This window comes from Leopardus geoffroyi, chromosome B2 (genome assembly GCF_018350155.1).
Source record: "Leopardus geoffroyi isolate Oge1 chromosome B2, O.geoffroyi_Oge1_pat1.0, whole genome shotgun sequence".
Classification (NCBI taxonomy): domain Eukaryota; kingdom Metazoa; phylum Chordata; class Mammalia; order Carnivora; family Felidae; genus Leopardus; species Leopardus geoffroyi.
Genome location: NC_059332.1, coordinates 139,922,065 through 139,949,626, shown reverse-complemented (window position 1 = coordinate 139,949,626; position 27,562 = coordinate 139,922,065). Strand labels below are relative to the sequence as shown.

General features: G+C 44.0%; 3 protein-coding genes and 1 long non-coding RNA gene across 6 annotated transcripts in view; 1 reads left to right on the top strand and 3 right to left on the bottom strand.

The window, feature by feature from the left end:
- The window catches only part of TFB1M (transcription factor B1, mitochondrial), a 64,974-nt gene extending 40,553 nt beyond the window's left edge, over positions 1-24,421 (top strand). The window contains exons 6-7 of the mRNA XM_045500117.1: positions 20,928-21,055; positions 24,067-24,421. Coding sequence (XP_045356073.1) covers positions 20,928-21,055; positions 24,067-24,310 — 372 coding nt within the window. The 3' untranslated portion in view covers positions 24,311-24,421. The remainder of the gene's footprint in view (positions 1-20,927; positions 21,056-24,066) is intronic.
- On the bottom strand, positions 4,156-11,270 carry CLDN20 (claudin 20). Of its 3 annotated transcripts, XR_006717670.1 has the most exons (3): positions 11,013-11,270; positions 6,365-7,788; positions 4,156-5,202 (listed from the first exon to the last, which is right to left on the bottom strand). XR_006717670.1 is itself a non-coding variant. In XM_045500119.1 (2 exons), exon 2 carries the CDS (start codon positions 7,683-7,685, stop codon positions 7,026-7,028), a length of 660 nt encoding a protein of 219 aa, XP_045356075.1. In that variant the 5' UTR covers positions 7,686-8,079; positions 11,013-11,270; the 3' UTR covers positions 5,727-7,025. The 3 variants fall into 3 exon arrangements, 2 of the variants coding, with proteins under 2 accessions (XP_045356075.1, XP_045356074.1); XM_045500119.1 differs by lacking the exon at positions 4,156-5,202 and having other exon boundaries at positions 5,727-8,079; XM_045500118.1 differs by lacking the exon at positions 4,156-5,202 and having other exon boundaries at positions 5,727-7,788.
- On the bottom strand, positions 19,731-21,008 carry LOC123609205. The gene is made up of 2 exons (XR_006717671.1): positions 20,911-21,008; positions 19,731-19,969 (listed from the first exon to the last, which is right to left on the bottom strand). It is a non-coding gene; the product is annotated as an uncharacterized LOC123609205 (long non-coding RNA).
- Positions 24,422-24,478: 57 nt separating the features above from the next.
- Positions 24,479-27,562, bottom strand: part of TIAM2 (TIAM Rac1 associated GEF 2) — a 191,288-nt gene continuing 188,204 nt past the window's right edge. The window contains 2 exon segments of the mRNA XM_045500104.1: positions 24,479-25,575; positions 27,339-27,493. Coding sequence (XP_045356060.1) covers positions 24,983-25,575; positions 27,339-27,493 — 748 coding nt within the window. The 3' untranslated portion in view covers positions 24,479-24,982.

Below are 27,562 nucleotides of genomic sequence, written 5' to 3'. Positions count from 1 at the left end.
AGTTTTCAGCTTTTTCTAAGTCAGGCTCAGAAAACTCATTCTCAGTACCACCAACCTTTAGCATCTCAAGTTTTCAGACATTGTAAATGGTTTCTTCCAAAATAATAGATCCTGTTAGATCCCAGACAGGACCCAATGACTGGAGATGTCTTACAGGTCATCATCAGGTTTAATTTATTTGTGCTTTCAGGTATTTTCTATCCTAGAACAGATGGCCATTGTAATGAAGAAAACCAGTTGACCATATAGCTTTCTTTCTTCTCATAATGCACATATGAGCATATATAACATTTTGAATAGTGTAGGACCCCAATGTATCAGAAACAAAGATCTTTACTTTTAGGCTTTTATACTTAGGGTTCTGACCACAGTCCAGAATCTTGAAGCTATTTAAATTTTACCAAGTGTTTCTTAAGGTGGATTTTAGAATCTTTTTAATGGAAAGTTTTTCTTTGTTTTAGTTACTTAGTTGAGGGCATTTTTAGAGGTTGTTATCAACCTTATCCTTGATTTTGCGGTAAGATACACATGCAGTTAGTTAATGTTCTTTCCTCAAGGATTAAGGCCTCATGAAAATATTATTTGAAAAAAACTAGCTATGTTTTTGGTTCACTTTATTGAGGAATGTTTGCTTTTTGACAAATTAAACATATTCATAGCAGTTTTCTTGAGATGCTTTTCATCATGTTATAAATATTACATGCAAGGAATTTATTTGTAATCTAGGAAAACAGTTATCAAAGAGGAGAGAGACTGTATTATGATAAAGGAAAATAGTAAATCAAATTATTAAATTTTAGTTCTAAGAGAATTCTCTGCTGCTCTGAAGTAGTTGTACTATTTAGCAGATTGGGAATATTCTGAGGAAAGCCAGAAAATATTTGACTGATGGATGGTTGCATTGAACAAATTTAAAAAAATTTTTATTTTCTTAAGAAAGGAGAAGAATCTTCTAGAGAAGATAAAATAATGGCACAAGCCTAACCCTATGGCTAAACCTTTCTGAATACAAGAGGAGAAAGTCATAAACACAAATAACTCATAACACAAGTGAAAAAAAGTGCTAAAATAGAGATACAGGCAGGTTCACTGGAGAGTCCAGAGAGGGGGGTTAATTCTCTATAGATGCTCAACGAAGTTTCCTAAAAGTCAGTACTTCTTCTCAACCAACCCTGAGAATTAGATATGAGAATTTCTTTTGTGATATTTCAAGAACGTATTTATACCACCTTAGAATTTTTCTGGAGAATCTGTAATCCCTCCTGGTTATTGGTCTTTAGACGAACCAACTTAATCAAGGCAAGGCTTTTACTTCCATGAACTAGAATAATCCTGTTCAGAATAGTTGACCTAAATTCTTGTCAAACTCATTATTTTTATTAACCTCTCTAGGCCCCAAAATTTGAACCCAAAATTCTTTTCTATCTACAGAAAATGCAACTTCCTAGGTTAGATTCATAAAATTTGTCAAATTGACTTACTCTAGTGTTTCTTAAACTTCTGGAGTTTTTAGTGAATAGTAGAGTTAAGTCAGAATTTTTAAAATTTTGTATTTTCATTTCACTATTGAGTTCATAAAATTATTTTACCAATTACAAGACAAAATGTTTTACAGTGCAGATTCACAATTGAAAAATGCTTCCATGAGCAAATAAAGCTTATTTAAGTTTTTCAAGCTGACATTTTTAAACCCTGAAGAATCCACGTATTTCTGGAGTTCTACAGTAATTTTTTTGAGTTGATCTGCACATTAATCAAATTTGAGAAATACTAAGCCATTAGCTAGACCCTCAAAATTCTGTGTCATTTTTTTTTTTTTTTTTCTTTTTAAAATTGTGGTCATGGGGCTTCTAATCTAACCTACTCCCAACAGAATGGATAGGCTTTGGGTCTTAACCACTATGCTATCCTCAAACCTAGTAGGTAGGTCGCTTAGATATAAAATGAGAATTGCAATGGGCTCGTTTGATTAATATGATAGAGGCAGCATACTCTGGCGGAATAAATAGAAGTATTTTTTTATAAGCTTTTTTTTATTTTTATTTTTGAAAGAGAGCAAGTGCAAGCAGGGGAGGGGCGGAGAGAGAGGGAGGGAGACAGAGGGTCTGAAGTGGGCTCTGCGCAAAAGCCGGGTGCTGGGCTCAAACTCATGCACTGCAGGATCACGACCTGAGTTGAAGTCAGACGATGCTTAACCGACTGAGCCACCCAGGTGCCCCTAGAGGTATTTTAAAGGAAACTGGATGTACTGGAATTCCAGTGTCCCTAATTACAAGAACTCGGTCAGGTTAACAGGCTGCATTTTAATATATCCCAAATTGGGGCAGTAATGTCACCCTTGAAGGATTGTTTTGAGAAGTAACGTGAAGTAATGCATTTGGAGGCAGTCAGTGGAAGGTCACTGTTATTATAAACAACTGTTTATGGAGTAAGTTGGCATATCCTGGTACAGATTTTAATTTTTAAGACTTTCATATAGTTTGTATCTAATTTTGCCTATAAGGAGTACTGCACGTGGAGCAAGTTACCCCTGAATGGGACAGATTTAAAGCATATTGTCAATACAATTTTGGAAGAATTAACGATGATATGCCCGTGACATTATAAAGAAAAGGTCACGACTTGAGGCATCCATGCCTGACCTTTGAGGACCACATTTTAGAAGCTTTCAGCCATCCTTGCTGACAGCTATTGAGGCCTTGACTTCTTTGTGAAGCAGTCTTGATCTTCGTAAAACGGGTGGATTCACGTAAGAAAGCCATGTTTTCAAGCCTTTGAGTGTTCTGAAATCAGATAGTGAGGATGTTATTTCTGTTGAATATTGCCCTGTATTTGAGAACCCTGTGGACATATTTTTCTACTTAACTAATATTCTTCTGTGTTAGGTCTGATTGCCTGGAATTAGGGACTGAGAATTTTTATGAAAGTGCCTTATTGAGTGTTCTCAGAAGAAGGGTGAGGGAAGCAGGATAAAGCAAGGGGGGCAGAAAAGCTGAGCAGGAATATTGTGCCTGGAGACCAGCGTCAGCCTGGTCCCACTGGGTCAGAGGGTAGTGGGGAGAGGGGGAGCAATGGGGCACAAACTGTCCCACAGACTCAGTCGAGGGAACGGCATGTTCTACATGTGTGTGGTCAGTCTTTGGCTCACGGCCACCTCCTAGGAGCAGTGGTGCCCTAGTCTACCAAGGGAGGCAATTCCGCACGTGTGAGCTGGTAGCGCCCTGCACTCACAGCAGCTGGGGACGGACGCACGGCCCAGTGGGGGCTTAGGCAGCACCCCCGGCAGCCTCTCTAGCCTCTGTAGGCACCTGCCCGAGACCGCCATCAGACGCCTCATGTGGCCTTCTGTGCCTTGGTGGCTCCAAGTTCTAAACTAAGTTTCATACGTAATTCCTTTAGTAGCCTTCAAACAGGAATATTTAATAGCATCCTCTCTGTCTTCTTTGTAACTTTAGTCTTTCACCTTTATCATTGTTTTTGTTCTTATTATGCCGGCAATTTTATCGTAAGTAGCCTCAAATTCTTTTTGAGAGTGAGTCTAAAATAAAAATAAACGTGTAAACTAAAATCCAGTTTTATAATTAAAGTACAAGAGTCCTTCTTAAAAATCAAGTTAGTGTTGGATAGAAACAAGATATTTATTATTACAATTTACTTTCATACAAGTTATGTTTTTATAACTACTCAAGAATAAAATAAACAAGAAGTATTATAAGCCCAATGAAGGAAGAAACAAAATTGCATTTTTGCAGGTGACCCATTTATGTATGTATAAAGTGCAGTGAAGTGAATTAAAAAATTATCAGAGGTAATGAAGAGATTGTGACAGGTTCACGGGATTATAGGCTATGATACAAATCTCAAAAGTCAGTACAGTGAATTTATGCTAAAGCCTTGTAGCTAAAAATATAGTCGTAAAAGATGTAATGAGAAAACATTGAATCCAGAATTGGATCTGTCTATACCCCAGCCTGCTCCTGCCCATGTGTAGGTAGTGTGCTGATGACCCTTTCACCTACCCATGTCGTTGCCCAGATTACTCGCTGATTTCTTCAGTCATAACACACACACACACACACACACACACACACACGTACATATACACATATATCTGCTCTGTAGGTAAAATAAGCAGGATATTCTGGGGCTTTCTGGTGTTTTCTTTTGGTTTGGTAACTTTATTATTTTCTTTAAAATGAATGTTTAAATAGAATTCAAATACATTAGATCAGGGTTTTTCAGCCTCCTCACAATTGACATTTTTGGCTACAAAATTCTTTGTTGCCCAGGCACTGTAGGGTATTTCATAGCATTTCTGGCCTCCGCCCACTGGGTCCCAGTACCGCTACCCCAGCTGTGATGACCAAAGCCGGCCCCCGGCGCTGCCCTGTGTCCTCTGCAGGCTCCACCCACCCCCCTTTGGAAAATGCTGGTGTAGACCAAGAAAGTCCGGAGCGTGCTTACCGCCCCCCCCCCCCCATGCTGTGTGCACATCCTGTCATTGAATCCTTACAGCCCCTGTGTGCGTAGGTGCCGTTCTGTCCTCATTTTCACAGGAGGGGACCGAGACCTAGATTCAGTAACACGCGCCGCGCAGCCTTGTGCCCTGCGTAAGCCGGCAGGCACCTGGTCTGACTCCAGGGCCGGTTCCCTCCGGTCGAATCCCATCTCTCTGCTTACCAGCTGCCTGCCGTTGGGCTGGTGAAGTACCGTACTTTGCCCTGGTTCAGTTCCCCTCTGTGCTAGGAATAGTGCCTGCCTCCTAGAGTCCTCCTGAGGTTTAAACCAGTCCGTGTACGTCCCGGAAGGACTGGCACGTCCTCGTAAGCGCTGTCGGCAAGTTACGGAGGCTACAAAGGTAAAAACGGTACCTTGTCTCAGAGTCTAGTCGGAGATGCAATAACTTGTTTGAATAGACCGTATTCTCAGAGAGTACAGGGCTGGAAGCAGCGACCCTCAGGGAGTCAGGAGTGGGGTCACACAGGAGGTCTCACGTGAACCCCGAAGGAGGAGTCGGAGCGTGGGCGGGCAAGGAAGGGGTGAGTGTGGGAGGATTCCAGGTGGAGGAATGCAGCAGGGGTGCGGCCTGGGGGGACGGAGGGACTGCGAGCCATTTCATCATTGCTGTGTCCAGTCTGGATAGAATTCGGCCATTATTTGTAGGAAATGGCTGCTTTTCTGGAATTCAGAACATCCCTGTGCCTATTTAAGAAGAAAATATTCTAGAGCAAAATAAAAATTATTTTTTGAAGTATGCATAGACTTATATAGAACACATACGGTGAACTTTTAGCCTAGGACTATCAGGTACAGAAACTGCATATAAAGCCAGTCCCAGTAAGCAAAAGGAGAGAGATACAGGTGCCAAACCAATCTGGTCACATTAATTTGCATAAAAATACTTTTTACCAGTTATTTTTAGTATACATGTGTTTAGAAAATATTTTGATCCTCCAAAAGAAATCCATACTTTAAGCTTCTGTTTAAATATGTCTTTTCCGGGGCGCCTGGGTGGCGCAGTCGGTTAAGGTCCGACTTCAGCCAGGTCACGATCTCGCGGTCTGTGAGTTCGAGCCCCGCGTCGGGCTCTGGGCTGATGGCTCAGAGCCTGGAGCCTGTTTCCGATTCTGTGTCTCCCTCTCTCTCTGCCCCTCCCCTGTTCATGCTCTGTCTCTCTCTGTCCCAAAAATAAATAAACGTTGAAAAAAAAAATTTTTAAATATGTCTTTTCCTAATTCCCAGATGAAATGATACCTTTCCATTTTAGCCATCCTATTAGTGGCCAATGACACTGTTGCAGAAGAGAGTGAGTAAACTAGGTATAAAACATGTTAGTCTCTACTTCTGTAGGCACAAATAAAAAATATGTCACATAAAAGATATTCTTCACACTTCCTGAGTTACTGGTGTGCAAAGAAATGATCCTTTTTCCCCCTTTACCATTTTATAGTGAGCAATGACTAAGCCTAATTACATGAATTATTAGAAACAATAGTGGGCCTTGTCCCCTTTGTGCATTAGAAAATCCAGTTTTTATTTTCTTGTTAAGATATTTGGATTACATATCACAAATTAACTTACATTTTTAAAGTATTCTTTATACTTTAATTTTTGTTCTGTTTACTACTGGAAGCAGTTCATTTATAAGAGAACAGCAATGTTTTTGTTAACGTGAATCAAACTTGAGAAAAAAACGACAACTTAAAGTAACTTCTGTCATCCAGATACTCATCAGTGAGAGGGAAGGGGAAGACTCTGGGTTGTAGGATAAATGCACGGAATCTGGAGCATCCTCTTGCTAGCAGCAGAAGACGGCACTTCTTAAGCATTCTAAATAAAGCAAACTGTTATTATTGTCAGTTACTTTGTACTTAATGCCTTCCAATCCTGGAGATTTCAGTTCACGCTTGATTTGGTTTTGCTTTGCTGTGGTAGCATTTACCAGTTTCTTTTCCTTAGTTCTGCCTGCCTAATCTTTGAATAGCCTATCGTTGGCTCTTGGACACGTACGTAGATATTTTCTAAAATGAAAAAGGAAGCAGGGAGGTCACGGTAGGTGGGAAGCTGGGGAGGCTGGTTTGGGCAACACTTAAGAGAAATGGACATCTCCTCTTTCCCTCATGGTGAAAGAGCAGGCTTGAAAACAGAAGCAAGTCCCTGGGGTTACCAACAGCCAGCAAAAGCAGATGATACCCTGGATTAACACAGGGAAAGGCGCTTTTTTATACTTGGCAATTTAGTTCTTTTATAAAATCCAACTAAATAACAATTCAGAAGATGTGTCAACAGTTTATCTTAAAAGGAAAAAAAAACCCATCAATTGTCTTATAAAACAGAACCTCTTTCAGTTATAAACCACTGGATAAAACACGAAAAAAGGAATGGAAGAATAATCTTAAAACGGATCTAATCGCACACAATAGTTTGTTGGCATTTTAAATGACCTCATTTATAGTTTTCCTCTAAAACGAAAAGACGAAAGCCACAGCAGGCACCTAAACATTCCATACACGTGATACGGTCATTTACACGTAATCTTTGAGGTTGTACGCGGAGCTGCCCTCTGGCTGCATGGCGGAGGTATGCCGCTGCTTGGCTGCAAAGAGCCAAGCTTCCGGAGCCTTTTTCATACAGGAAGTGCAGAAAATCATGCCGGAGATGAACAACAGCGCGGCCGAAATGAATCCGAGGTAGACGGCTCCTCCGGGCTCATGTTTGTTGCTTTCTGGAACCGTCAGGTCCAGGAAGTTTGCTATGATCTCCTTTGTGTACCACACGGTTGGGATTAAACCAGAGACCCCTGCAGCCATGAAGCAGACTCCTCCGGCAAAAGAAGCGTGGCTCTTTGTGTCTCCGTCCCCTCCTAAGCGAGTGCATTTCATCCCCACTGTGGAAGTGCAGATCCCCAACGCGGACAGGACACAGGCCAGGACCATGGTGGCCCGTGCGGCCTGCACGTGGATGGGGAGGGACAGAATGGAGTACTTGAGGGTGCAGCTGAACATCCCGGTGCTGTACCACGTGCAGTCCATCCACAGCCCCTGCAGCTGCACGACAGCCGTGATGATGTTGGAGCCCGAATCCACGTTCACCTTCCAGTTGGGCAGCAGAGTGGCCGTGAGCACTCCAGACACCCCAGATAGAGCCAGGACGAAAGCCAGGAGCTGGAGACCCGCGGACGCCATGACGTTACCTTATCTTGGTCCCCCGTTACCTGCTGCTTGATTCTGATGGCCCCTGGTCAAAACCGTAATGCTGTCTGTGCGGCAGAGAACCAAGTAACAAAGGCTAGGGAAGGAAGACAAACCGGGATTAAAAGAAAGGATAACGAAAAGGCTTATGTTTCCACGTACGGTGGGAGCAGGAACACATTTGAATGGGCCTCGCAGTAGATGAGGGCACTCCAGCCCAAGAGAAAAGCTCACACCAGACCCTCAGAGACTACCGGTCATTCTCCTGAGTGCGGATGGGTGGTTCTCGAAAAGTGGCCACTTTGTTCTTTTTAGAATTTAAACTGTGCTGAAGTCTATGATGATGCCTTCTTGGGAGATTTGACATACCGAATTCCAGTTGTAGGATCTGATAAAGAATTTTAATAGCTTACAGGTTTTTTTAAACCCTATGATTTCTAATTAAAATACTTAACAGGTAATAAGAGAGAAATGAATAGTTTAAGCCCACCTCTTAAAAATGACTTCTAGGGGCACCTGGGTGGTTCCGTCGGTTAAGCGTCTAACTTCAGCTCAGGTCATGATCTCACCATTTGTGGGTTCAAGCCCCATCTCGGGCTGTGTGCTAACAGCTCAGAGCCTGGAGCCTGCTTCAGATTCTGTGTCTCCCTCCCTCTTTGCCCCTCCCCTGCTCACACTCTGTCTCTCTGTTTCTCTCTCAAAAATAAAAACATTTCTAAAAATTAAAAAATGACTTATAAATCTTAGAAGAGTTTTAAGTATTCAAAAAATGATTTTATTTAAAAAATATTCATTAAGCCCTTACCATGTGCCAGACACATAACCCAAGTAAACTGTTTAAGGAGGAAAGGAAATTCGTGGAAAGAAGTTAAAGCCACAGGCATGATTATCCCTAATTTCCTGTTAATAAACTTTTACAAAATCCTTATCTAGGTTAGCACTCGTTTCACTGCAGGTGCAAGACGCTCAGTGCAGGAACAATTAGGCCACTGTCTTTTGCTTGTGAGAATGTGAGATCCTTTCTAGCTGGGACCAGAATCCTTCCCTGACCCAGATGAAGTAAGTAGTCTGCCGTAAAACCGGTTGTTCTGACGGATTCGGTAGTGACCTTGAATCTTGAAAGCACATGCCAGAAATAACCACATCCTTTGTTGTATGTGAAAGAATACCGAAAATAATTTAACATTTTCTTAAGAAGAGAGTAAAGACAGCACCGAATTTGTGGCTTGGCTGTGCTTTACCCTGGCAGTAATTACTGCCTTCTTTGAGGGAAGTCTAATGGTTTCTGAAATACAGTAATAATTTTTTTTGTGTTTCTGAATCAGTTTTTGAATGACGTATTAGAGTGGCTCTATCACGATTCATATATTTTACAAAAGGCAGTGTGGGGCTCTGAATCCAAAATACTGGGCTCAAATCTTCGCTTTCCAGAACCTCTCTCTGCTTTAGTATTTTCTTCTGGAAAATAGGATTATAGTATGTATATCGAAGAGTTAAATGCATTTTAAGGGCTTAGAGAACAATATCCAACACCTAGAAAGTACTCCATACATTATAATCAACACTGTGATTCGCATGCTGTTTTCTGTCACGTGACAGTTGCTATTTAATAACATTTGAAATATTTTTTCTTTTCTCTCTTCCTTCATCGAACGGATTTATTTTTGTAGAATCTTAGAGCTGAACCAAACCATAGATATAACTCTGTGCGTCATCATTTTTCCCGATTGGGAAGGACACTGAGGTGGTAAACCCCCCGAGGCCACGCAGGTCTCAGCAACAGTGTGTTGCCGGGTGTCCCCGCCTCCCCCACCATCACGCCAGTACTCGAGTGTGAGATGCTCTCCGTGTGCTTCCGGGGAAGCACAGAAAACGCTACATCTGCAAGCAGAGAATGCCATTAACTGTCAATTTTATCCACTCCCTGCCCCACCAAGGGAAAAAAAAAAACAAAAACACCACTTCACAAGACATTAATGGGGCAAATAGCTTAGCCTCAGAGACTCACCCAAGGAGGTTGATGCCTGGCTTTTGTAAAATAGCTGAAGTAATACTAATCCGTGCCTATATCAGAAGTACAAACTTAACATAGTTACAGCATCGGTTCTCTAAGAAGTTAAATCCTGGGCTGTCTAAATTTGCTGCTTATATTTTTGTTCATAGCTTTAAAATATGACAAACTTAGGAAAGGGTTTCCCTGAAACTTTAAATCCTTAAGCATCAGACTTACAGACACATCAGAGTACTTCGGCTTTTGGCATAGCCGTATGGTTCACTTCTGTTTTCCAAACCTCTTTTCATACCTGACACTGAAATAGCACAGAATAAAGTTTCTAGGAAAAAAAAAAAATTAAGCACATGTTTATAGTTTCATAATAGCTGTTTTCAGGTTTGGGTTTTAACATTTCAGATTCCAGGCAGTTCCCTAAATTACTGCCTTCCCAGACCTTTGTCAACTTATGGTTTCTTCGGCATCGAGATTGCTGTTAACATTCTCTAAGAGCATCTCGTTTCCCTCTTTATTTTTACTTTGGTTGAGTAACCTTCATGTGTTGATCAATCTATGCTCAGCTTCCCAATTATAACCTTTTTCTTCCCATTAACCAATACATTTTATAAATTTCAGTGTAATTCAGGCTTGCAGACAGCTTGTTCATCTTAATTAACACGTACTGGCAGTGATAAATTACAGACAGCCAGAATCAGCGTAAACAATATGACATTGCATTCAGCTAGCATAGTGCCTGCTCACTGTTGAATATCGGATCTTAAATGCTTTCTTCTGCACGGAGAACTTCTGCAGAAAAAATTTGTTCTCCACAATGAAGGTCACTATTTCTGTTCCTTTTGTAAAAACATACTGGCATCTTAGCTATATTGCTATGAATTTTCTTTTCCTCTCCAGCCACAAGTATGATACAGTTTGTGGCCTGTTCTCTCAAATTGCTATCTCGTAAGTAAGTACGGAATAAAAGCATACTTTGTTTCCGTGGTGGTGGTGGTGGGGGAATACAGGGAAATCCAGCAGAAGCAGCAGAGGGATTGCATGTAAAAACTTAGTTCTAAATACACAGGTCTCTCAGGGCTCCAGAATACACTGCTTGCAGAACAGAGCCTGTGAGTGTTAACTTTATGGACTTACTTGCCAACAGAAAGTCTGGAGTGGATTTCATTAAAACGTAAAGTCAGTTTTCCAGACAAGATCTGTTTATAACAAAACTATTACTTTAAAAACAGACCGACAACTTACAGTTCGAACTAAATACTTAAAGGTCTCTACTTCTATTTCTGAGCGTTGTAGAAGCCTCTCATTTTCCATACCTTTTGTCAGGAGCCTTCAGTGTCTTAACCCCCTTCTGTCAGTTGTCTTCAAACGAAGCTGCTCGAGGCGGAGAAGCCACACTTGAGGCTCCCGTCCAGCCTGTGAGTATTAGGGACAGAGCTCCGCCAAGTTAACTCGCACATAAAGACCAACATGGGAATCTGAGGTAGAGACTGCTGATGGTGCTAGAAGATAAATACCAGGTTCTCCATCTCATTTTTTGAGCTGTGGGAGAATTAAGAAAGGAGAGGCGGGGAAGGGAGGGAGTTGTTGTTACAACAGGATTTGTCGAAACCTGAAAGCTGAAAATGCTTTTGTGTCACTGTACAGAGGAGGAATTCTTCGCGTGCTCACAAAAAGGCTTTCTTTTCCTTTAATATTATGTTGCAGTCCACAGTTATAATTTATTTTTGAATTTTTATCTGTGTTGGAAGATACAGTTTGTTATGTCCCCAATTAAAGGATATGATCTGAAATATTTTTAACTAGATTGTGCTTTGCAAATGATAGTCAAGACGATCTTTTTATGCTGGTGCTTGTGACTCGTCGGAAATCAAGAGTCACAAAATTGGTAGCTTTCAAAAAGATGTCCAAAAGATTCTTTTCAAAATATGTATCTTTTCAATAAAAGATAAAGGAACCCTATTGACTAGACTCTGACCAGTAAATCTACAAGTATTTTGTGGGTCAGGGAGGGGGCGTGTCCTGAATTTTCTTTTGTTATTCCTTCCACTGAGAAAGATTTCTGGAGTATAACTTAATAAATTAGAGCCTTTAGAAAATGTGAATAAATTACACCAAAATGATGTGGAGCGTATTAAATAGTGAAATCAAATATTGAGGTCCTGATACCTTGAATACAGACACGTTTCATGTCTATCGACTCTGAGTTCACATTTTACTTCACTGATTCTAATTCTACAAGCTATAAATTCAGAACCACTTTATAAAGAAGGTATTTTGATAATAGACTTTTTTATTTCCCAGATATTGTAGCTATATTAGATGATAGCCATTTCTTTAAAAACTGTAAATAATAAAATGCACGTTTTGATTATCTGGATTTTTCTTGATTTTTTGTTGTTTTTTGCTTCGTTTTCATCTTTTCTGAGTCTGGCATTTAGCAAGGTATTTTTCTTCTTTTAGGAATCTGATGCCTGTGGATTTTTTAGCCATAGTATTGTAATTTTGATATGTAAACTTATTTTCTTCTGTTTCATGGAAATACTTAAACAGTTCTTCACGTAAATACTGGGTGAGGAAGAGTTGAATTTCAGGCACTAACAGAACCAGCATTGTTATTTCTGCTGTATCGGAAGAAACCCACCAGATCCCTTTAGCACCTCGCCTTGTTTGCTTTTTGCCACGGTCGACAGTATGGACTGACCTGTGCTGAGGCTGACCGATGGCAGGTGGAGGGGCCAGCCGGCTCCCAGCTCCGGCCTCCAGGATAAGGACGCCTTCTTTCCATTTTCAGAACATCTCTGATTACTCTTCTGCCTTGGTGGGAGCCCTTCTCCTATAAAATCTTAACTCCCTCTTTTAGAAAAACAAACTTCTGAAGTGCAAATGACTTTCACAAATTACAGACCTTTAATCAAGGTGTAGGATTCCTTGTACAAAAAGAGATGGAAACATAGAAGTTTATAGAGAAATATAACGCGTTGACCTCCTCTGCTTCCACTGTGGACGTGTAAGAGAAGTAACCTTTTAAGGCCAGAAGGTTTTGAAGATAAATCTTATCTTTACCTTAGTTCATGCCTCTTCGCTGGCCCTCTCCCCTGAACACCCGGCTATATATCCAAGTGCCAGTGTGACATCACTTACATTTCAGACCTACCGGGGACAAGGACCGGTCTTCCCCACCCCTGTTCCCCTCAGTTTCCCCACGTCCGTTGATGCCAAATTCACCCTGGCAACTGGCACGTCCCAGGTCTTAAAGGCGTCCTGGATTCCATGCCCAGCATCCACTTAATTAACACATGATCTTGTTTCTAAACTTCACAATAGGTCAAGAATCCCCCTACCTCTGAGCCCCTCTACTTCTAACTCCCTGGCGTAAGAACCTCACACAGCAAGGATTTCTGTGTGTCCCCCGTCACTGCTGAGTCTCCTGTGCCAGGAGTAGTAAGGGCACAGGTAAGTATTTGTTGAATGAATTCAGAAGCTAGTTTTGAGTAGATAAACAAACTGTGCCTTTGTATGGTTAAAAGTATAATTGTATCCTTTCTAAATGAGACTGCAGTTTTAAGTCATTTTGTCCCTCTTCGGTTTTGTCATTTGGGCCTAATACTAATACCTACTGTTCATAAAACTGTTCCCTGTAATGCCAGATACTGCCTGAGGCACTGTGCTGCTTGCTTCTCAAGACAACCCTGTGAGGTCGTAGGAGTCCTCATTTTGCAGATGAGAAAACTGAGCCCCAGAGAAGTGAAGTAACTTGACTAAGGTTGTAAAATGAGTACATAGCAAGAAGGGGACGCGGGCCCAGGGTACTGTGATTTTTGAAGCCTTTCGTACACCCCTAGCACTCCCTGCCTCCACTTAGAGAAGAATGTATTTGTAAATCTCATCAGAATGAGTCTTTTCTTTCTGTGGTAATCTGGATAACGGCGCAAAAAAAAAAAAAAACAAAAAGAAAAAACCGACATCTCCACGGCTTTACAGAAAAACACTTCTCATTCATGCAGAGTCCGTGACTGAGTAACTGTCCAGTGACTCAGCAGTCCATCTGTTTTCTTTAAAATGTTTCCATGTAGGTATTTTTAAGAAAAAATTGCATATGATTTCCTTAGTGTGTTTTTCTTCGTAATGATCATTTGAAAGTCAGACAAGCTTTTCTCTTTTCTCTGAAACACCAAATAATTGAGTATTTTAGAAGTAACAACAATACATACTTTTGTATGAGGTTCAGCAGACCTGTGTTTCTCACCCCTGCCCACACAGGGCCATCACGTAGCTTTAAAAAAAGCCCGAGGCCCAGGCCCCACGGCTCTTATTTCATTGGTCTGGGATGGTGCCCACTCACGGCATGTATAAAATGCTGCCCACTTAATTCCAGTGAAAAGTCGAGGTTCTGATTTTAAAAACAGTATCTTCTCTTATTTGCTTTCTGTTCAGCTTTGAAAATAATGAAAGTGCAGCATAAGAAAAAGTGGTTACCTATTCCCGTCCCACAGATTTAAAGTGATTGACTTAATCTTAAAATAATGTTTTCTTCGGACCCAGTCTTAGGAAATTAATAGTATCAGCTATGAGCAGGATTAATTCATCATTTTCCTCCATCTTTATGGTCATTTTAGTTTTAAAATAATGCTTGAGGCTAGCCTGAAGACTTTAACTTTGAAGATTGGTAGCTTACAGATTAGTGGGTTGTAGTAAGGACTTTGTTTAAAATGAAGATTTATTTTCACGGTTTCTGTGTGTTCTCAAATGTCCATTGAAGCCAGCCTAATTCCTTTGATTTTTATAGCAAATCAGGTGTATGTTTCTGCATAGAGTACTACCCTCCCCCCCACGTTTAGCCACATGTGATATGTTCTAAGACCCCCAGTGGATGCCTAAAACTGCAGATAGTACCAGACCCAATATATACCATGTGTTTTTCCTGTGTATACATACCTAAAGGTTAATTTGTTAGGTGCAATAAGAGGTTAACAACAGCAACTAATGACAAAGTAGAACACTTGTAACAATATACTGTAAGAGAAGGTGTGTGTGGTCTCAATATCTTACCGTACCGTAAGATGTCATCGTCATGACGACGATGTGAGCTGACGAAATGCCTGCGTGGTGACACGAAGGGAGGTGAGTGATGTAGGCACTGTGACATAGTGGTAGGTTACTGCGGACCCTCTGGCACTGTAGCAGGAGGAGGGTCCTCTGCCTCCGGACTGAGGTTGGCTGGGGGCAGCCGAAAGCACAGAGAGCAAACCATGGTGGGGGGGGGGGGGGAGCTATGTAAGTTACACTTATATTTGTTTATTAGCTGTTAGCTAATTTTTACGCTTTGTTTCTCCCTTTCATGTCTTCAGAGGAGGGATCCTGAGGACTCGTTTTCTGTTTTCCTCACATGATTTTAGAATAATAAGACTATCTTTGGATTTTGTGGTGACATTTGCAGATGGATGTAATTTTTTCAGTCTAATAAGCAGTGTAAACATGTATTTGTTACATCCTCTTTGCACATTATTTTGAAGAGCAGGACGGGTTTCTTTAAAACCTCCTCATTTACCGGCCGTATCCAAGATTGTGGGCTGAATGGCCTTCTGTAGGCCTGACCCTCGGCACCGACTGCTTCTCTTGCCTTGTTCCTCTTTGCCTTTCTTCCCTGTGACTGACTGACTGACTCTCTCCCTCCCTCCCTCCCTCCCGTCCAGCAAGGTGTCCTGCATCCCAGCCCCAGCCCGCACTCTGGCGCCCTAGGTGAGTCCATGAGGACTTTGTGATCTTGCCAGGTTATAAAGCTTGCATCAGTTTGAATCATTTATTTATTTATTTTAATCTCTGGTGATAGGTATATAGGGAAGACTCTGAGACCCCAGAGCTCCGTGAGTTAAACTGGCAAGATAAGCAGGTACAGGGTGAGATCTAGCAGCTGTAGAATCTGCCTTTCAAAGGACAGAATATCTCTGGGGCACCTGGGTGGCTCAGTCGGTCAGGTGTCCGACTTCGGCTCAAGTCATGATCTTGCGGTTACGAGATCAGGCTCCGTGCTGACAGCTCGGGGCCTGGAGCCTGCTTGGGATTCTGTGTCTCCCTCTCTCTGCCCCTCCCCTGCTTGTACTCGCACTCTCTCTCTCTCTCAAAGATAAACATTAAAAAAAAATTTTTTTTTTAAAGACAGAATGTCTTTCAAGTCAGAAACCAGAAGAGCCAGACAACATGAGGATATTTAAAGGAACAACACGTCAGCACAAGGAACGCGGCGGTCTGGGTGCTCATAGCACATGGACCGGGAGAGTCCGGCCCCCCCTGTGCCAGTGAGAGGTCAGGCCCTCAGGGCAGACACCAGTGACCATGGCGGCCACCAGTCCGTATATGCTTGCTCCCATCCGTGTCGCTCCGCGGTCTTCTGATAGTAACGGGACCTGCATTTAGGGGTAGTTTTTGTCGTTGTATACGCACATAGGGGAAGGTAGTGACAAGGTAACTGGAAGATAGCCCCTAGTCTCTTCGGCAGCGTGGCTCCTTGTGAATTAATATATTTGCATCTGTGTTCATTTATGAGTCTTTTAATGTTAATATTCTCGAGAGCAGCAGTCCTCATTGAGTGTCTCGTGAGTCCGCCTGGATTGACATTGTCCCTGAAGGACAGATGGCACTGGGGCGCTGCGAAAGCAGAGGCTGGGCCCTCGTGATGGCCCCGTGTGCCACCAGCCTGCGGCCCCAGAGAGCAGGGCCCCTCCAGATGCTGTTTCACAAACCCCAAAGTCATGGTTGGTGGGAAAGCTCATGATTTGAGGGGTTTTCCCCATGATCGTCCGGGAACTCCAAGTTAAATGTGACAGAAAATCTCAGTCCAGTGTTTGTTCTTGTCCCTCTTGTGCTTTGTTTAGAATTAAGCGTTCGCCTCCCTGAAACGGGTTCCCTGTTTTGGGACCAAGAGACCGTGACTCATCTTGCTCTTGTTCTTCCGACTAGGCACAATCTGCATACATACAGTTACTAACAGGCATACATTTACATGCATAATTTACACTGTAAAGCACTCTCTCCATTGGCTTCCCCACGTGGGTGTGTCTTTCTTACCCTTAATTCCTCATCACACTCCCAGCTCACTGTCCTTCGAGCTCATACTCTTGAGAGGAAGTACTGTGACTGTTTTGTGATTCCAAGAGGAAGAGAAAAAACAACATTCAAAAATATAAAGGAGGAAAAAAAGGTGGGGTGGAACTTCTAGAGAAATTAATACTGTTATAGAAAATACAAATCATAAACTCAAAAAATGTGTGTGTTTATTTTTTGAGAGAGAGAGCGCGCAAGCGGGGAAGGAGCAGAGAGAGAGGGAGACACAGGATCCGAAGCAGGCGCCAGGCTCCGAGCTGTCAGCACAGAGCCCGACGCGGGGCTGGAACTCACTAACTGTGACATCATGACCTGAGCCACTTAACCGACTGAGCCACCCAGGTGCCCCACAAATTATAAACTTTAAAGAAAGATTTGTAGGTATAACAGTGTGTCAGCCTATGTCAAGTACGTTGGGTTCAGAATACCTGGAATGCTGTTAAAGTGTTTGTATTTTAAGGTTTTAAAACTGAAATTCTGTCCTTAAGTTGGCCTTGGGACAAAGATTACAGGCAGAATAAACCAATTATAGGAAATTTGATAGACATTTGTATTTGTAAGTGTTTTTCTACAAAACGTGTAATTCTAGTATCCTAGGCATTAACGACTTGCTGCTCTGTCACCCTTGTCTGAGGAAGTTGTGACTGGAGGCTGTCGTTAGCTCAGTGCAGGGACCTGAAGAGTCAGACACTGGTGGGTGCAGGATCCAGCCAGACCCTTCCCACTCCCAGCTACGCTAATCTGACACAGTACCACCTTGACCTTTGAACCCTTCTCTTACTGCTCTTGAAGGCTTCTCGGCGATTCCCTGTAGCCCTTTCTCTCTCGCCCTTCTGTTCTCTCCCAGTTATGGTTACACTTCAGCCAATTATAAATTGTTACTTCCTAAACATTCTCCCTTTCCACTGGGTTGCCCCTGAATGGTCTCGAATGCCATCGGAAGTGTGGAGAACCCTTTCTTAGGGAATGGCTCCTGTTGTTTTCTGTGCCTTTTCCCGGGGTAGTTAGGTAGCTCTCCACCCTGTTAGGATTCCCCGGCAAGAGCTGGGCGGCACATTCTTCGGCATTCTCTGTTCTGTTGATTCGGGATCTGAGTTGGCAACGTCTGAGATTGGAGATTTACTGGCTTCTTATCCCAGGTCTCCCGCAGTGTCATAACCAGTCACACCCTAGACACGCTGGTCTGGAAAATGGAACTTCAGCCTGCAGCCTCGTGCAGCCCTGGCTGCTGATGTTGAGAAGCATCGTCTCAGCTTGGTACAGCATTGATGTTCGAGTGGATTTGAGAGGCAGATATTTTAGATTCATTACAAATCCTTTCATTTGAAATTTTCTTAGGTCATTTTGGTATCTTGATAGACTGAGTTTGGAAAGCTGCTGGCAACAATAGAATTGTTAAGTGCATCTAGTGCCTACGTACTGGTTGCTTTTTTGCAATGAAGCCCTTTAATAGAGTTAAAATTCAAGGAAGGAAAAATAATGGTTGCAATTTTTAAATAAGCATTCAAATATAAGTAAAAAGCATTTTTGTATCTGTTACCGTAGTTACCAAGCAGCTTTCCTGTAGTTCTAGAGACAATGGGCTCCATCATTCACAGTAATTCCGAAAAGTGCTTTTGGGGGTGGGGGTGGAAAAGAGGGCGATACAGGAGGTTTTGCAGGTAAGCAGGACACATTACTGGAAGGGCCATTTTCTCAGGGTCCTCCACTAGATAGGAACTGTATTTGATTGTGAGTAGGTATTTTCTTTTAGCTGGGATATACCGTTAGCCATCTCAACTATCAGAACTACATTCGATCTTTAGAAGTCCGCTACAGTTAGGGTGCTGCTGTATTTGTACAGGGCTTAAGACTTTATGGAAAACCAATGTAAGACATTTTCTATATTTGCAAACACCAGCTGTATCTCAAAGAAATAAAATTGGGCAAAAAGAAAACCAAATTTTTTTTTAACATTTATGTAGACAGAGACAGAGTGTGAGTGGAGAAGGAACCAGAGAGAGAGACACAGAATCCGAAGCAGGATCCAGGCTCTGCGCTGTCAGCACAGAGCCCGATGCAGGGCCCAAACCCACAAACTGTGAGATCGTGACCTGGGCCCAAGTCGGATGCTTAACCGAGCGAGCCACCCAAGTGCCCCCAAAAGGCGGCACCAAATTTTAAAATCCAAAGAAGCTGGAGGTGGCAGTTTCTGTACTGGAAGGGGAATGCATCTATCCCTGTATCAGTGCCTTTATTCTTTATTGTATTTGAACATGACAGAGTTTTGATAACGGCCTGGGCTCGGCTAGGGCTTAGATTGTACCCCATTTGCTAAAAGCTGAGCTTCCCTGGAGACAGGCAGGCTGCTGGCTCATAGCTGGGGGCTGTGAAGAGCTCCGTCAGGACAGACTGTCACATGGACAAACTGGCCTAAAAGGGCTGGAAGAGTGGAGTCCTGGAGGCCGGCAGAGAGAGAGGGGCGGATGCCAGTGGGCTCAGTGGGGGGAAGTGGTATGGAGAAGTATAGGGTGATGGGGCGAGGCCTAGAACCTTCTGGACAGCTGGGTTCACTTCTCCATTCAGATAAATAGGAGGAAAGGTGGGGATGGGTCTTTCAGAGTTTGTGAGCAGAGGCTTTGACCTTTAAAGTCATTATAGTGTTTCGGCTTCTTCCGCTGTCCTCCGCTCAGGTTCTTTTTCCTGCCACAGACACACTTTGAGATGAAGCCATCTTTCCCTCCCTGATGACTGACGTGCTCCTGTCCACCCTGAAGCCACCCCCCCAGTCTTTATCCTCTCCAGTGCCCTCTCCAACACCCCTGGGCCCTGTTGGTTGGTGTTTTTGTGCAGGTCTACAGAAGTCCTGGCCTTTTAACCAAGCCTTTGTTTTCTACAGTACTTGTTGCTGAACTTGGAGAAACTGATGAAGCGACGCATAGAACACAATATGAAAAACTTAAAATTTAATGAGAACACTTAACATTACAGATAGTCCCTCCCTGAAGCGGAATAACTGTCGGTCCACCACGCCTTCTCTGTTCCCGTCCACGCGGTCTCACGTCCTATGCGAGTACTTCCCCACCACCCTGAAAACACTCCGTCCTCACAGACTGCAGGCCAATTTTGCGGAGTTTTGTAGCCACAGGGATGTTTAGAAGCAAGGCCTCCCAGGAGAACACGATAACCCCTGTGGAATTTTAAAAAATACAGAATGAATTCCTTTTGAAAAGCAGTGGTACCACCCCCCTCCATAAATTGCTAGACTTTCTTAAGCCTCTGAGAGTCTGTGTGATGTTCTAAGTAGCAAATTGAACAACTCCTCAGAGACGAAGGCTTTTGTAAATTATGAACACACTTCCCACTTGTCAGGCCATGGTCTCTGTCGGGCATTTTTGTGTGTGGCAACTGCTCTGACTCCATTTCCGTCTTCGTCTTTACTTTCTATCCTATTGTTCCTTTGTTATTCTGAATATATACTTGTGAATGACCATGAGCCCAGTTTTAGACTAAGGGTATATTATAGACCAACACAGTGACATTTTGGTGGTTTCCTTTTCCTATTTAATCCTGCCTGGACCTCCCAGGGCATTTAAAGTTGCTCCCGAAAGTGATGTGCACATGACGATCGTGAATTCAGTACAGCTGATTAATCAGTGTCTGTACCCAAAATAAGTGGTGTCCTAACTGATTCCCTTTCTGGGGAGTTTAGCACTAAGTGGTCCCTGGGGGGCCATCTGCCTTCTCTTCTCTGTTTCAAAGCCCAGCCTCCTAGAACTGCTGCTGCAGCTTGTTTTTTCTCATTCCAGAGCTAAATAAAACCCTCTAAAGCTGTTATCTGCCTACTGGCTTTAATTATTATTTGGATTGATCTGAGAAGGCCATTGTGAAACTCCATTTTGAGATCAAGTGATCCTCAAGCACAGGTCTACGGGATGTGCTTACAGAGCAGACGCAACCGTGATCGCTCTGAGCTCAATGCCAAGCGCAGCAACTCACCTGCCTACAGTGGACGAAGGCAAAGCCCTTGTAAAGGTTTACGAAGACTACGCCGTCAACCACCCATCCGCCTGTGTTTTACTGAGATGAGTTGTTTTAGTCACATGATTCCCGTGCCACGGAGTGACATACCTTTGCTCACGACGCAGGTGGACGTGGGCGTGGTGCACTTCACGCCCCTGACGCGGCCCAGGATAGAGCAGCCATTCAAGCTGGTGGAGAGAGTCGTGCAGAACGCATTTCAGTTCCGAAGGAAATACTGCTATCGAGGCCTGGGGTAAGAATGCCTTCTTCCTTTCAGCCGCGTGCTTTCTAAAATCCTAATACTTTCAAAGATTAAGAACTTCGTTTTTAGGATTCTTCAAGCTGTCTGTGAATGGTCCTCTTAAGGTGAGCAAAGCTTGACTGCCACGAGGAAACAGCAAAACTGTGACTGAACCCTGGGGCCACGGACACATTGCTCCAGCATCAGTACAGCCTGAAACAGCCACAGGTCGATAATGACCTGCCCTGCGGGGGCCAGGAGTCCTCCGTCAGGGTCGACCGTGCCAGCTGGCTTTTACGCTCAACACTTCTGACCTGTATGCGTGACGTCGACCAGCTGGCGTCCTACAGGTCAGGTCTGACACTGACGTGGAGCCGCATACACCCCCCAGGTTAAGGGTTCAGGGCCACAAGACCACTCCCACTTCAGATGCTTAAGTCCCAGGTTGCCACTTGTATTTTTTTTTTTAACGTTTATTTCTGAGAGATTGAGTATGAGTGGTGGAGGAACGGAGGAAAGGGAAACACAGAATCCGAAGCAGGCTCCAGGCTCTGAGCTGTCAGCACGGAGCCCGATGCGGGGCTTGAGCTCACAAGCCTCGAGATCGTGACCTGAGCCAAAGTCGGACGCTCAACCGACTGAGCCACCCAGGCGCCCCTGCCCCCTTGTATTTCTGACCCACAGGCTATGAATTGGGGATTTCTGGGATTTGTGTGACCACCCCCTACCCCTGCCGTTTCAGGTTCAGTAATTTGCTGGAATGGCTCACAGAACTCAGGAAAACCCTTTCACTTATCAACTTACCATAAAGGACAGAACTCAAGGATGGGAAATGGAAGAGATGTAGGGCGAAGTTTGTGTGGGAGCCACGGGCTCCTCTCTGGGCTCGTCACCCTCCCAGCACTTCACTGTTTTCACCAACCCGGAAGCTCTGTGAACCCCATCATTTAAGGGCTCTCCGGATGTTCCCTTAGGCACAGCTGGTACAGTCACTGGCCACTAGTGATGGAGCTTGGTCTCCAGCCCCTCTCCTCTCCCTGGGGGGCCGGGGGGCCCGGAGGGGGTGGGGGAGGTGAGACTGAAAGTTCCAACCTTCTGATCAGGCTTGTTTCCTTTGGCACCTGTCCCCATCCTGAAGCTATCGGGGGACCCGCCAGGAGCCCCCCAGTAGCATAAACTCAGGTATGGTTGAAAAGGAGTTTTATTAGTAATCACAAATATGCTATCACCCCATCCGGAAATTTAAAGGTTTTAAAAGCTCTGTGTCAGAAATGTGGAATGAAGACCGAATGTATTCTCGCACTACTTGGGTTTTCTAAGTGCTTTCTTTCCATCAAGTCGCTATATGACACAATGAGAACTAGAAGGTAAGTTAACGCTGGAGCAGCCAGAATGGCGTCACCAAGTATTTAGTGGGGAGCCCCTCTGTTCCGCCGTGCTCACTGCTCTGCACATGCACGTGGCCACTGTCCGCAAACCCAGCCTGAACGTGGCGGCTTACGGTCCACGTGCCCCCAAAGGCCCTGACGTGAGCACAGTGGTATTGTGTGTCTGGTGGCAGCCAAGAAAATGTTTAATTCGGCCCAAGTAAGGCAAGAAGGTGTGTGTGTGTGTGTGTGTTTAAAAACTGGGCCTGGCCTTGTAGGCATGCATCTCCCATTTTCTAAAATCCCCCCTCATTTGAAAAGCTCCACTTCTTTTTCTGGTTTTGCGAAGTGTCCCCTTAGCACATATTTCAGGTACGGCTGGCCAGCTGCATCCTGAAACCGTCCCCGAAAACTCACTCCTGAGGATTTGAGCGGACTGATGTTCAATCCTGGGATTGCCGTTTGTGAACTCCAATTAGGCCAGGATTTTTACATCACCACACAGGTCCTGCTTCTCGAGCGGAGACCGAAGGAACGGAGCTGGCCCGGTGTTGGCTGTGATGAAGGCCGTGGGCCCCTGCCAGGACACTTCCCCTCCACACAGGCTGTGACTGGGACAGTTTTATGTGATGGCCCTGATTCATGGAGGGGAAAAAAAAAAAATCACAAAAAGCACGTTTTACTTTTGGAAATCCTGAAATTGGCCTGAGCCCAGAGCTGGCCCTTGTGTTTCCAAGCTAAGTGATGGGCCCCTTCATTTCACATACACAGTCCCCTATGCGGATAGGAACCCCAAATAGCGTGACCCACTTGGACCTCTTGGTGTCCTTTAGTCATATACACCCACAAATTGGTCCCGAGTGATCAAACCCCTCCTTGATATGAAACTGAAACCCCAAGATCACAGCTTGCCCGGACACTGTAGGGAACGTGGAGTTCTTCACTCCAGGACCATGAGCCTGTAAGGAAAACTCCCATCTCAGCCGGCCATGACTCTGAGCTCCGTAGAGCCTCCAACTGTTGAGAAAGAAAAAAAAGAAAATCCAGGGGTAGCTTTCCAACATTTCAGTTTTGTCATTCATTTTAAAACAGTGGTCTGGCTTGCTTAGATGAAGTTTAAAATACATACTTCAAATCAATTTTAAAGATGCCTCAAGGTAAATCTAAAAGAATGATCTGTTTGCATTTTCATGTCACCGGTTTTCTGACTTTGCATAGTAAGGTCAAGGTCATTTTCTGGGGGGTGTAGAGTTCCCAAGGCTAAGTTCAAATTATAGAGGAGAAATTAGACAAGTTTCATATTAAGATATGTGGCAAATGTTTTAAAAATGAGGCAAGTCAAACATTAAGAATGGAACTGAGCAGATGTCACCTTAAACGATACTTGTACTGATGGAGCTGTGGAAAATACCTTCCCACGGGGACGTATGGCACAGGTCACATTAGCTCTGCCTTCAGTGTCCCTCGTACCTGTTGCCTGGTGGCGAGACCGAGACCCCTCCCCACCGGCTCGGAGCCCTGCAGCCAAGCCAGCCGGCTGTCTCTTCCAGCCCCTCCAGTGGTCAGTTGTCAAAACAATGTCATTTTCAAATGAGAGTAGAAGGCATCATGACTTACAGAGTTCCCCAAGTCATTCTGATTATTTTCTCTTCTCAGGATGTTATTCCCTGAAGTTCAGCGCGTGGAAAGCACTGAGAAACTGTTAGAATTGGCAGACGTGGACCCTACCCTTCGACCCAGCCAGCTCTCTGTCTCCCATTTTAAGAGCCTCTGTGATGTGTACCGGAAAATGTGTGATGAAGACCCACACCTCTTTACTTATAATTTCAGAGAAGAACTCAAGCAAAATAAAAGCAAAAATCAGGAAAGAGAGAACGACAAGGAGAGATCCCGACGATAGCTGCCGCTTCGGTGGCAAGCAGCTTTGCGGATGTTGGTTTTCCCAAAGTTGAGCTGCTCAGAGGTACACTCTTTGGTCCTCTTTGGAAGGACAATAAAAATACGATGACCAGGTGTGACTTACTTCCCTTTTACTGTACAACTCGGTAGAGAAAATAATCAAATAACATACAGTACAAGCTTTCTTTTAATATATATACTGCATAGATAGGACATGTTCAGTATAAACAGCATCTATTACAACCTTACAAAAATGAAGTATCTGCACATTGTGCCCCTTACCCACATTAAAATAAATATGCTTTAAATAAAGCAAAAACTAACAGCTCAAAGAAAATGCCCAGAGGATTGGGGAGGGGGGGGAATGACCTTTTAAAAATTATTAATCACAACTCCATCTTTTTCCACATAAATTAAAATAGGCTGCGATTTTAAGGATCCTAAGTCATTTTTGATACCTGCTCAAAAGGGATATAAACTAATTTACAGATTCTGATCAGTTTAATCTAGTTTTCTGATCTACAATAAATTAAAATAACTTAAATCTTTACAACTATTTCGTGGGAAAACGTATGCTGCACAAAACCCAATAACGAATAGTTTTTCTGCAATTTCCACTTTACCACCAGTTTAAAGGTAAAACAAGCCATTTAACCCGCGTCGGACGGAAATCCTATGACTTTCCGTGGCTCCCTGTTTCGTAAAAACACTCCTCGTTGACCACCGATGTTAAACTCTGGACACTGAATTCTCGCTGCAGAACAGAACTGAGATCGAGGTTGGCATTTTCAGACTGACTGTCGAGGGACTGGTGACGGATCTGTGCCTTGAGCAAAGTTCCCCTGTCCCGTTTGGTGCTGTTGGCTTTTCGTTTAATGGCGCAGAAGTGCCCGCGGACCAGCTTGGGCTGCTCGCCTCTGGGCCGCCGGTCAGCCGGGTTCGCGTCCGCGTCGTCCGAGATTCTCAGTCTCTGGAACTGAATTTCAATGTCTTTGGTAGGGCTGCCCTGTTTCAGGGTCTGATGGTAGTCGTCCTCCTCGTCGCTCAGAATGTCGCTCTCTTTGATGAGGCCGGGAGACAAGTCAGCCGGGCCTGCAGATGGGGGTTGTGGGGAGTCCTGCGAGCTCCCAGCCGGGGGACAGCCACTGCTCTGCGTGCTGCTGCTCAGGCTCCCCTCGTCTGAGTCCAGGGAGCTGCCCTTGCTGGGCTCGCCGGGCCACTCACAGCTCGAGGAGTTCTTGAGGACTTTTAAGGACCTGGAGGAAGCTGCAATGAGAAAATCACGCTTCCCTTCAATGATCGAGAAACAGACTCCACAATGCATAATTTCGGCATTGCGCGTTTAAGCGCTAACATCTTAATCCCTTTAGATTTTACCATCTCACTTCTATTAGCAACTATCCTGGGACTTGGGTAAAAAAAAAAAAGTAGAGGGGCGCCTGGGTGGCGCAGTCGGTTAAGCGTCCGACTTCAGCCAGGTCACGATCTCGCAGTCTGTGAGTTCGAGCCCCGCATCAGGCTCTGGGCTGATGGCTCAGAGCCTGGAGCCTGTTTCCAATTCTGTATCTCCCTCTCTCTCTGCCCCTCCCCCGCTCATGCTCTCTGTCTCTCTCTGTCCCAAAAATAAATAAACGTTGAAAAAAAAATTTAAAAAGTAGATATTGCCAATTTTTTACATAGGTTTTTTGAAATTTTATGCTGGAGGGTTTGCCATTTTTATTCTTAATGACCATTTTTTAAAATAACTTTTTTAAGTGATTATTATTTTTGAGAGAACAGGAGAGAGGGAGGGGCAGAGACAGAGAGAGAGGGAGACACGGAATCCGAAGCAGGCTCCAGGCTCTGAGCTGTCAGTGCACAGCCCGATGCAGGGCCCGAACCCACGAACTGTGAGCTCATGGCCTGAGCCGAAGTCGGACGGTTAACCGACTGAGCCACCCAGGTGCCGTGAGGGTTTGGCATTTTTAGATGACCAGTTACCGGAGCTCAGTTGTTTAGCCAGAACAACAAGCTATAAACTGTGATAAGGGCTAGGATTCTTAGTCTGCCAATGGATACATGAAAAAGTTATTAATAAAACCTATGTTCCTTTCTTTCACTAAAGTGCTTTGTAATTTGATAACCAAGATTCTACCACATTGCTGTGCCTGTTGTCTCCCCTTATTTCCCTTGCTGCTCAATTAAAAGTAGAAAAACGCCCTTTATCACTCATGACAACGGTCTCTGTTGGCATTTCTAGCCAACTTTCAGAGATTTAATATGAGTAATCATTTGTGTGTGTTTAATTCCTCACTCTTGGGTTGCAGGGAAAAGGGGAGCTCCCAGCTGTGAGGTTTCTATAGACAATAAGTGCGTTTTTGATGGATATAGCTTATTTTGGCAATAGAGGGAAACAGAAAGTATGCAGTAAATTTGAAGAGGTCAAATTGTGACCAAAATAAAGACAAGTATTTTAAAAGACTACACACAAGATCAAAGATGCTAACAAAATAGTTAATGAAGAAAGGTGAAAACACTGAAATCTTACAAAGCAAGCAGAAAGCTGAAGAAGAGCATGATTTGGAATGTTTACTTGCTGACTCACTGAGCCGATAAGAATGAGCAGAAGATCTCGGTTCATCAAGCAATGACTTTCTAGATGCCCTGAGCCGTTCTGAGCACCGGGATGATGGTGGTGACGAAAGCACACCTCCCCCCCCCCCCCCCCATCTTGGTGGAAGAAACAGGTGAGATGGCGATTCTGAGCTGTGTCAGCTGGAGGAAAGATGAGGCCTTGGGCTTGGCAGTGGTTACAGTTTACTACAAGGTCTGGGAGCAGGAGGCAGTTTAGGTGTCTTAAAAGGAAAACAACTGCCACCACCTTCTCGCACGGCTCTGTGGACTCGGGTGTCTGCTTCAGAGCTTACGGAGCTCCCCCGGGGACTGTACAACGCGAGGAGGACTTAACTGCCGTGTTACAAGAACATACATCCTTGCAGAGAAGCTCAGAATGTTTTTCTGAATAAACACAAGGCCGGCAAAGTTCTCACCTAACTTGGCCGAAACAGGAACTCGGTTCTTAAGAGGTACCAGGCGATCCTTACACGTTTTCTCCAGGGGTAAGTCACACTTTATGTGACGCCTGAAGTTTTCCCTCAGAATAGATCGAATGACCTTGACGATGCTGGTTTTGCTCTCACTGTCACTGGTGAAGAGAGAAGAGAAAACAGCAGTAACGTCCAGTGTCATGCTCCGACCCCACGTGCCCTGGTCC

What these genes read in the sequence shown, in the direction of transcription:
- CLDN20 (XM_045500119.1), bottom strand. Translation starts at nt 7,685, where the DNA reads ATGGCGTCCGCGGGTCTCCAGCTCCTGGCTTTCGTCCTGGCTCTATCT.